Source organism: Trachymyrmex septentrionalis, unplaced genomic scaffold (genome assembly GCF_001594115.1).
Source record: "Trachymyrmex septentrionalis isolate Tsep2-gDNA-1 unplaced genomic scaffold, Tsep1.0 scaffold44, whole genome shotgun sequence".
Lineage (NCBI taxonomy): Eukaryota > Metazoa > Arthropoda > Insecta > Hymenoptera > Formicidae > Trachymyrmex > Trachymyrmex septentrionalis.
In genome coordinates this window covers 435,950-447,233 of record NW_017305611.1, presented here as the reverse complement: position 1 = coordinate 447,233, position 11,284 = coordinate 435,950, and the positions used below count along the sequence as shown (strand labels likewise).

Here is an 11,284-nt window from a genome sequence, read left to right as displayed (position 1 = left end):
TGCGTTCACAACGCTTTAAGCGTCGTTTCATTCTTGTGTTTAGTAAATATTAAAATGAGCGGCAAAGCGAACGCAGCCATAGCAATAGAAGTTTATTTTGAAGTTAAAAATTAATTTAAATATATAATTCTACAGTTTTATTATGTGCGCACTCAACGTATTCGTTAAATATACTGATGTCATACGATAATGATTTTATATGGCTATATTGATGACAATAGCTGTTTCGCTACGCCTTTGGTAATGTGTATATGATTATATTAGTGTTAAATAAAAGGCTACTTTACATAAATGAGAGAAAGGTATCGTCGAAAGTAATCGTATACACTTATAACGAGTAAAAAAAAATTGTGTGCAGTGTAAAATAGAAAAAGACATACCAGAGGCGCATTAATTTTACTATATGTAATAAAACATAAAAATTTATTTACAAGTTATTTCGCGCAATGTGTGTTTCACATAAATATATTATTATTTAAAATATCAAAGAGGTAAAAAAAGTTATCAAAATATATAAAAGACTATTTATTTATCGTAAAGAAAAAAAAGTAATTCGTGTAAATCGCATTACATGAGACACTTTGCATATGCGAATTTTTTTTGCATTCATCGTGTGTGCCTCTGGATAATGTGAGTAAAGAGTGAAGTAGAAAAAATTGGATTGTGAAAAGTGTTATTTTAGAAAAAAATGAATTATATGCTGCAAAAGATTCGTTTCTTTTTTTAAAGTTGTAATGAGTTATTTTTATGAAAATATTAGAGTTAGATATCGATAAAGAGATCGAAGAAACTTTTGCAGTATTAATGCGAATCGGACGAATGTGGTTAAAATTTAAAAACACAAATTGTACAGCCAAAAGAAAAACAAAACACAGTGTTAAGATAAGATAATAATAAGTAAGATAATAAGTAAGAGAAAAAGTAAGTACTACCGCCTGGGCTGCAGGACTTTGCCCAGCATTATCGTTATCGATAAGATCGTTATCGTTCTGGAAAATAAAGAGAAAAGACACAAGGAGATGATTGAAAATTGTGTGAACATCCTTCCGGTTTGATATTAAAAAAAAAATAATTTAATCAATTATTTATTACTGTGTGCAAATTAATTATTGCTGTTAACTGCTATTCTTTAGATGTCATTAATTCGTTTACTTAAAAATTCCTAATTATTTTGTTGTTCAAAGAGATATTCAATTAAAAAATAATAAATATTGTGTTCTTTGTTATCTAGTAATCTAATTGAAATCCATTCAGTATTTTCAGGCTTTCTATGATATACAAATATTGTTATCCAATCGATCTACCGATTATCATTAAATTAAATTCTTTTATTGATATAAATATAACTTTTTTTCAATTCAACATCGATCTTAAAAGTGATTTATATAAATAAATTATTTAAAATATATTAATAGCAATCGGTAGATCAAAAGCAGATAATCTATATTAATTACTTGCACAAATTTCGAGATACAATGTTCAAGTAATATCACATCTAATTATTTCTACAAACATTGACTTAGCTAATATAAATAAAGAGAACAATTGTGCATAAATAATTTGACTAAATAGTTTGTTGTTTTCTGTCGTCCCATTTTTAATAGTTTTAATGGGATCACACCAGTGGAAAGACATTATTTTCTTCTTGTAACATTATTCCTTTATATATGTATAATTAGATTTATTTTCCAGTAAAAATTTGATATAAACTTTTTCGTAAGATATCAAGGCTAATTTAAATATTTAGCAGAATCTAATAAATTTAAATTAATTCAAGTATATCTATCTTTTAGAGATTTCTCCATCTGTATTCGAAAAAGTTTGATGATATTAAAGTTCCGAGTGATCAAGCTAGACTACATGAGACTTTCAGAAAATATTCTATTTGTAAATTCATTCGCGGGCTGCCCTATTCACGAAGAAGCCAATGGCAATCGTTCATTTCATTCTTAATTGAGATCCTCCATTTTGATTTTCCAATTCCTTTGCAGTGGTAGTTTAAAAATTAAGATAGAATCATTTATTTAATAGATATTTATTTATATCGATTTATATCGTACTTTCCTTTCACAAACTTGTTTAATAGGAAACAAGAAAATCGAACGGAATTCAAAAGAAAATCATAAATGAAGGACCACGAAAGAAACTTAATACTAGAAATGCATCTTTAGGACCTGCTATCGTTTTCATGAAAAATATATAGTTAATTTGACAGAAAAAAAGAGGCTCACCTGTTCGGCAGGTTTTAGCTGACCAAACTTCGTCGACCTCCAACTTTCGAGTATCAGAAGGCAGACGTATATCTTACCCACGGTGAGCTTGTCTCTACTCAATTCTGGAAAAAAATTGGACAATCATTAGATATTGCAAAATACATCTTGTTGTTGAGTAAAGAAAAGCAAGTTTTACCTTCATTCCTAGGTATCAAAAGGTCCAACATCTTTTTCGCTTGTAAAGGCCAAATACTTCTGATCGTGTCCCGCAGCTCTTCATTGGCTTGATTCATTTCATCGGCTGAAACGAAATGAAGAGTAGGACTTATTTGCATGATTAATTGATATGATAACGTAAAAAATAAAAAAATAAATGTATAATAAGGTATTGAAAATATATTATTTTCTGATAACGTCTATGCTAAGATGTAATTTTAGAAAATATTTTTATAAGAATGAAAGATGTGTTCCTTAAAAAATATCTTTGACTTCATTACACATGAAACATACAAGAATTGAGAAAAATTACATAAATTAACAATTGTTTTCTGCAAAATGACAGTAACCATTTCCCTTTTTTTATAAATTTCTATGGACTCACCACATCGCATTTTTATGCTGAGATTCTCGCGAATGAGAGCGAACAGCGTTGTCGTGAAGTTCACCTTGCCATCACTGTCCACCGGCATATTCATTCTGATGAGCTTTTTGTACGCAAGTCGATTTGGGCACTTGTTGCCAAACCCCAACGGTGGATCCATATTCTTTAGCATATCGTACATCTCCGTGTAGTGGATCTTGCCAGTGGCGTTTGGATCATATTCAGCCCAGATCCGCACAAACTCGTCGAGATGATGTGCGCCCAGGATCGACGAATCCCGCGTGAGATAATCGAAATTGTCCATGATGACGGCGACGAAGAGATTCAGCATGAGGAATGAGCAGAAGAAGATGAACGACACGAAGTAAGCATAGGCGATGTTGGAGCCGCAACCGTCCTGATCGGCCTTTTCGGCTTTTGGGTCGCAGGGACGGCCCTTTACGCAGGACAACATAATGTTTGGCCAAGCCTCGCCCGTGGCACACCTGAGAAAATTGCATATTGAGCATTTCTATTACGCTTTTCATGTCATGTCAATAGAAACAAGAATTGTGAATACTTCAGCAACCTAGCGCATCGCATATGCCAGAAAAGCCGCGATTATTATGCTATTTCCAATCGCATGCAGACCTTCCAATTCTAAATTAACCGATTACGCTTAACAAAATTGCTATGAGATTAGTTAACTGCAAAAGTTATGGCGACTTGTTATACTTGAGAGTAAATATCGACAGCTGTACAAATTCATTGTTAAGATATATGTATATATAAATATGTTAAAATGTATATATTATAAAAATTAAAATTTTTTTTTATTGATTCAACATGCGAATTCATTAGAGAACTAATTGATAATAGTTTTAAGTATTCCAAATTGGCATACCAAAATGTTTTAAGATTTTAATTAAAAATAAAATTATATAATAACGCTTATTACAAGAAACATTTATCCCGTTTTATACTGTTAAACAGAAAATAAATTAATTTTATTGTGAGCAGATTATATCATAAATATTTAGTCTCAAGTATAATTCTTTTATACTATACGAACAATCCCAAGTTAGTATTATTAAGCAGCATCTATTTGCAATCGCAAAATAAATTGAATTGAGAAATTACAAAAATTCATGCGATATTTTGGCGGATTATGACATTATGTCTTTTGCAATGCATATTAAGTTTAGTTTCTATAATCTCCTCAGTTTCTACAATTTTCTCTTTAAGATTTTAAATGCTTTATTAAATTTCTACAATATATTTCATATTTGCATATAGGAATTATATAGAAATAAAAATCCATTATTAACTATTTTTTAAATGTAAAATTTAAAATCGTTGTTAAGAACTAATAGCAATTGTTATAATACAATTTTTTTAATCGATAATGTTTTCGTATATCTGTTTCGAGACTGAGGAGAGCAATTAGGTTCCAGTCTCTTTGCAAGCGCGGCATGCATAAGCCTAATATTTTACACAACATGAAAGGCAAGCTAGATACTGCGAACTTAATACGGTGAACTCAATTCTATACGAGGCTGCTGTGTATTATTTTGTTTGCTCTGAATATGCCATATATAGCCTGATTTTGCTTTTGTGCTCGATTTAGTGCTGTGAACTTTACAGTAAAACATGGTTGGATCGAAGCGAAAAGGCCTGCTGTGAACATACATCCGTAAATAATACGAATTAAACAATTAGAAGACTTCGCGACTTTGGGACGCTCAACGTGAGAATAATACATTTAATAAATGGTTTAATATTTTTAGACTAGATATATATTATAGTACTAATATTTTAACTTGAATGTAATAAAATATCTGAATATTTTTTGAAAATTTTGATTGAATTAAATCATCACAAATCTCTTTGAATGCTGTAGTGAAAATATCTAAGAGAAATTAAAATCTTTGAAATTTTTTCATAACTCAGACAAAATAAACCAATACAATCAACTTATGCAATATAATAATATTTGCAATATTAGCTATACATGCCTAACGACACATAAGTGATTCAATTAATTAATTCCTCGTCACGTAGACGTCACCAAAGATCAATCTGCTTTCGCATCACAATCTGAGGAAACGTGGATCGTCTTCCGCATCGTGCTCGTAACAAAATGATAAGTGAGCTGATAGGTAGCTTGCCGCAGGTGTTGAGCGTGAAAGCTCATTCGATTGTTTTGCAAATCGCGCTGATAGTCACGTGGTCAAATTCAATGGCTAAACAGTTAGCTAAATTCCTCTTGCGTGGCGTTACTTACCGAAAAAGTAGCATCAGACCTTGTATGAAGCTTTGGAAATTGTTGTGCTTCGTAATAGAGGTATCAGGATCCAGCTTGATGTTACCGAATACCTGAGACCCACAGAAAGAAGAGGGCCGCAGCCAAAAGGCACAAGCGGCATTATAAATTTGCGTTACCAAATATGCTTTTTTTTTTAAATAATAAAGAAATATCAAAAATAATTGGAATGTCCTCTGCTTTCTTTCTCGCTGGATAATCACTAATTTTAATTTTTGTATCGCTTCGATCACGGTTTTGTGTATGCGTGTATAATGAGTATATTATAGAATTCAATTCTCTAACTACAGTTTCTCATACTTTTTCTTTCAACAAATACACGGTGTACTCGAGAGAACTAAAGTATAAACAAAATTTGTGGATTAAAACAAATGATCAAATTACGATTGTGATTAATTTACATCACTAAAAATTCTAATTTCTAAAAAACTTTATTTTAACAACATTTTAATAATTAATTTTTTGCGGATGATTTCATAGCGGTTACAAACAAGTGTAAGCTTATGAAAAATTACACATTTGCTCGATAAAATACTAATTAATATTTATTATATAATTCATTCTCTCAAGCACTACCTTAATTAAAACTTCAAGACTTTAACTTAACGCAGGCATCTATAGGGCTGTTACTAATTAGGATGAGTCACAACAGATTAACACGTCGAGCAGCTTACTCTCATGCCAACAAAGCATTACTCTAGAGGTAATTTACGACGACCACACTTTTTATATATATCCCTTTCAACTTTTCACTCTACGGTCGATGACGTATCTCCCATCAGTATCGCGCGAGATCTTTAACGGTGCTTCTTCGGAATTGAAAAAGAATGGCTGGTGATCAATATATTGCAATCATACTATAAAACTATTTTCCTTTAGAGAAAAATAGTCTTTTGTCATAAAATATTTAAATGTTGTAAAAACACATTTAACGCACAATATTTCTTTTATAATAATCAATACGAAAGTCTTTTATGACATCGTAGATTCCTTTTATGATATTATCCTGCGAAACATCGTAAAAGATCGCGACGATAAACCAGCTGTGCGCTAAAATCATTTCTCTCTCACAAAGATAAATTTTGAGCAAACAAATAAAGAAAAATCTCTTTTTACTTTTAAAAGATAATAAAACCGTTAGCTTATTTTAGAAGATGTTTTTATCAAACGAAAGAGAAATAATAATTGGACCAGCCGATAAGTGGCCAGAGGTCATCTCATTCGTCGCCATCGAACCGGCAGTCAATCTAGCTGCTCGACTCACCGAAAAAGCAACATAAGACCGGCGAAGAAGGACTGAAAGTTGTTGTGATCATCGATCGCTGTTTCCGGATCGTTCGATATATTGCCAAAGACCTGACAACGGACAATTTCAGGGTCACTTAATGGCCACCGGGGGGATCTGCTGTCTGTCACTTAAAATTCCCAATCTGCAAGGTTACGCGTGCCAGAAACTACTTCGAGATCACTTTGACACGCCGTTTCTCACCCGATTCGAAGCTGAGATAATTGCACGGCTCTCGTTTTTAGAAAAATATCTAAATGACATTGCACGTTAGCGATAATTCTTTACTTTGTATAGATAAGCCATCGATCTTGAAGATCATTGGCCAGTTATGTTTTTTAATCAATTAAAGCTGCTATTTTTTCCGTACAGAATCAATTACCTATAAAAGTTCGAAAATCTTTTCTGTGTAAGACCACAAACAATTCCGCATCTGTTTCTTTCACGTAGAATATAAGATAAGTATTATTCAATTTACATATATTTCTATATAATAATATTTTTAATCTTGCGAAATTTCCAATTTTATTAAATTTTTAGGTCTTCCTTGAATAATCATGTTACTTCAATCCTGCACCCTTCTGCACATCCCCCAAAAATACATTTAAAGGACAAATTCGTAGGAACTTCGTGAGAAATCGAAGCTACGGAAGAGGATTCATACCTGCATACCGATGATAGCGTAGATGAAGAACAGCATTGCTATGAGGAGACAAACGTAAGGCAGAGCCTGGAAGAAAATAGGTTTTTATTATCGTTATCTCGATAATTAATCCTAGAAGCTGATGATGAATGAAGCAAAATTTATAACGATCAAGGATATTGAAAGATAAGAAATAATAACCGCTGTTGGCACGTATGAATTAAAGGGGTGCAAATCAATAATTAAAAAAATTAGAATTTAATTTAACGAGACGTGCTTACTTTAAAGGATTGTACGAAGGTCCAGAGTAAAATACGTATCGTGTACCCCTGTCTCAGTAGTTTGATCAGTCTGGCGGCGCGAAAGAGCCTCAGAAAGCCGACGTTGATGAAGTTCTCCTGCAGGGGACAGAGGAAATTGCACTTAACCCCACAAAATGCCGACTCCTTATTGCGCGCCAGAACGGAGCTTCGTGCGTGCAATGTTTCGACATTGCATATTTCGCGTCGAAGGATATTAATCCTTTCGACGTGCTCTATTTTCCTGTCCTCAACGATGCACGAACGAAGCTATGGAATTAACTGACATTCTCTCGAAAAGATGTAAAAACAAGAGCAATTAAAACCTTGATAAAATTGAAGATCATTTTTAGGAATACAAAATCACTGCCGAAAGAAACGTGGAACTAATTGTAAATATTACTAATAACTGCTAATCATTAGTATTATTGTAGAAATAAACAGAATATATTTTTATCAAGTAACTAATTGTATTTCTGTTGTATATTTCAGTAGATTAAGCTCTAGTAGTGTTTCCTTCTTTTTTTATTATAAAAGTCTTTTATTTCTACACATTTTTAATATTTAATCTTTATATATAATATTTAATTCATATATAAATATAAATTTAAATAGACTAATTCTGAATTGATGCGTTCATGATTTACTTATTTTATTCATTTTTTTATCAGTACAAATTTAAGTAAACTAATTCTAAATCAATGTATTGATAATTCTCGAGTTTAATTATTTTAATAAAGAATCATGTTTTACTATAATAATCAAACTATTGAATTGCAACGTAATTACAACGTAATTATATTTAAATTTCATTAACCCTTTTGCTGTAACGATTGAATCATGTCCCCGACTATTACGTTACAAAGACAATTAATAAATTGAAATCGAGATAGATTAAACACCGCATCCATATGCCTTTAAAATATTGTTAAGTAATGTAACTACATAGTGTGATAACTGTTTGGATTCGTAGTATCAGTGTTGTAAAATGTTCGAGATTGTTCGTGTAATGTACGAATAGTTTATGTATTCTGAAAAGTACATGCACAGGATAAATAAACGGGATAAAAGTGACTTAATCTAAAAATGACTTAGCAAAGGCCTCGAGAAAATACTAGTTTCGAAATCCAGTTCCCTCCTCTTGCTTGCAAATAATCACAAATGAAATCATATCGATCGTCATCACCATTTTACCATAATTGTTGCTAATATAAATATTCGGAAACGATAATATAAAGATATCTATATCTGAAATAATAATTACAGCTTTTCGGAAACAGGAGTTATAAAGAAAGACTTATTTTGAATATCTACACAGAAACTAAATTTAGAGAGTTGCGGTATTTAATATTAGTTCTGTACTTGCAATGTCATAACTTCTTCCAACTTATGTCGTCAACATAAAAACTGGATAGTAATTTTATACCTTCTTTTCGCCTAGCTGGCCACCACTGGGCACGCTCGATCGGTCCTATTACAGAAATATGTGAGATTGCGAGATTATTCCATCTCCAATATTGAGCTTCTGATTGTTCAACTTTTGATAATTACAATGAGAACAGAAATACTAATGACTGGCAATCAACACTGGCGATGAGTAACTTCATAAGCAGTTCACTTTAATATCAGGACCAATACTCACTTCACGATAAATTCTAGCTATTTTCTTACCTGTATTTCTAATAAAGACATATCTTTATAAAAAGATATTTTACAAGCGCAGGCAGCAAATATATACAGATTTTGACACATATATTATATTGAAGGGGAGGAACAAGTAATGTACATACAAATTTCACCTTTAAATATATTTGAGTACATATCGTCACTTTCAATTCATGGACAAGTGGCATATTCAAGCAATATTCAAAGTGTTTGCGATTTGTATCGCGAAAGAATGGAAAAAAAGGATAATTTTTGAATTTTTAATTAAATTGTATCACGAATCGATATTATTCGTATGGTGGCAGATGTTAAAATATGTATTGAAATAATATTACAGTTATAAAATAACATTTTTTCTGTTATATGCATTGCCTAATCATTTATTAAATGCACATTTCGTAAAAATTTACATAAAAAAAAGTGCACAAATACCTTTCGATGCAAGTTTCTTGCGAATATTTAAATATTTCGTTGTATCACTTGCTCGGATTAGTGAAGAGTAAGTACTAAAATATATTTAAAGTTAGATAAAATTTGTGGGTACATTATTTGGCCCTCCCCCTTGTAAAAAATTGAGAATTAATATTATTCATATCCTACATATATTACCGGCTAAATTGTAATCGCTACATCAGTAGAACCGAAATAATCAACGTCATTATGTGATTGGAAGAAATGTTTCGAGCAATACTCTATACAGTATCACTCTATACAGTATTAATACTCTATATAGTATAGCTCCTTTTCTACCTCCAAACTACAACTGACATTGGTTAATCTAAATCACAGGATATCAATCATATGTAGAAAGAAATGTTCTAATACAAAGAATGGAAAGGATTGGTATCGGGAACATGTTCCTGTTTATGTACATGTAACTGTTTTACTATATAATTGCGTAAATGTATACTGTGCAAATGTAGCGATGTACAGTGTGATGTATGTAGCGTATGAATGCAGCACGAAGCTAAAAGGTAATACATACAAAGGTGTTCGAGGTACTTCGGTTGTCGTAATTTACCTGCTAGTTCGTCACACGGACTTTGCACGGCGAATCTAAGTAAGCAGCAAAAGGGTTAAACGAAAGACAAAGGTATACATCAAGCAACACTGCCGCGATGATTAAGGGCCACTATTATAGATGCATGTTCCGACAAAAAGTGACATTCCAACAAATTCATCTCGAACATGAGAATCAATCTAGCATGTTGAAACAGTCGCGGTGATATGACATAAATAAAAAGTCTCGACCTAAAATCTTACGATAAATAATAATATATTTCTTTAAAATAAAAAATATATATAATTTGAAGTTCTTTGCATGCATAAATCTTCAATTTTAAACTTTTAATTTTCAATCATCAAGTCTCAACATATATTAATTATACAATTTTGAAAGTAATTAAACATTCATTATAATAATGTTTTCTTTATGTAAATTTGACACAATTAGTATTATATCTATCGTACATCAGATACATCAAAATGTAGCTTCTCATCTAATTTGTTTATGATATAATCATCATTCATTTGCATCAACGTGAAAGATCAATTCTGACATTTGGCGCGATTTCATCGGAATGACTTTTCATCAGAGCAAGCAACTATCGTAATCACAGCCTAGCCTCGGGTTTCCTGGAAGATTCCCGATTACATATATATATATACCTGGAAGATTTCTATTACGGGTTTTAGTAGCTAAAACGCAATTAACACACTTATACTCTTTTTTCCGCTACGTTCCGGTGCTCTACGTACCCCGAACTCGATCACGAGGGCGTCCACGATGCTGCCGATCACCGTGATAAAATCGAAGGTGTTCCAGGCATCCTTGAAGAAGTTCTGCTCGCGGAAACAATCAAAAGAATTGATTAGCAAAATAATCTTATCATCCCCCGATTAAGTATTTATTTCTACTACCCCGAAGCTCGCTAAACAGCTCTGACACATTTTCCATCGCAACAAATGCAAATCAAAACTTTAATTATCGATATATAACTCTGTACACGAGCAAAGTCAAGACACTATGAAAAACAAGAATAAATAAGAACTCCAAAAAAGGAAGATTCAATACGCAATTAAGAACGAATATATGTAGTTAGTAGATAATGTTTCCTAATTTTCTAATAGTAACTTTTAATCAAAATTTTAAATTTAGGAAGTATCACTCTAATTAAATTTTATTTCCGTTTGTAAACGCTTGTATGGCTCCGAATGTAAACAAAAATATATATAGAAGATATATTCAAATATAATTTTATTCAAAAATCATCTTG

The 11,284-nt window shown here is 31.7% G+C and overlaps 1 protein-coding gene across 5 annotated transcripts in view; it reads right to left on the bottom strand.

The window, feature by feature from the left end:
- Positions 1-11,284, bottom strand: part of LOC108751403 (voltage-dependent calcium channel type A subunit alpha-1) — a 195,090-nt gene that overhangs the window by 11,188 nt on the left and 172,618 nt on the right. For 2 of the 5 annotated variants that reach the window (XM_018491561.1, XM_018491563.1), the window contains 9 exons: positions 10,767-10,850; positions 8,770-8,814; positions 7,326-7,442; positions 7,066-7,131; positions 5,078-5,169; positions 2,815-3,299; positions 2,410-2,514; positions 2,232-2,335; positions 933-989 (listed from right to left, as the gene is read on the bottom strand). In XM_018491561.1, the coding sequence (XP_018347063.1) occupies positions 933-989; positions 2,232-2,335; positions 2,410-2,514; positions 2,815-3,299; positions 5,078-5,169; positions 7,066-7,131; positions 7,326-7,442; positions 8,770-8,814; positions 10,767-10,850 (1,155 nt within the window). Of the gene's footprint in view, positions 1-932; positions 990-2,231; positions 2,336-2,409; positions 2,515-2,814; positions 3,300-5,077; positions 5,170-6,380; positions 6,473-7,065; positions 7,132-7,325; positions 7,443-8,769; positions 8,815-10,766; positions 10,851-11,284 lie in introns of all 5 variants that reach the window. The other 3 variants (XM_018491562.1, XM_018491564.1, XM_018491565.1) reach the window with 2 other exon arrangements.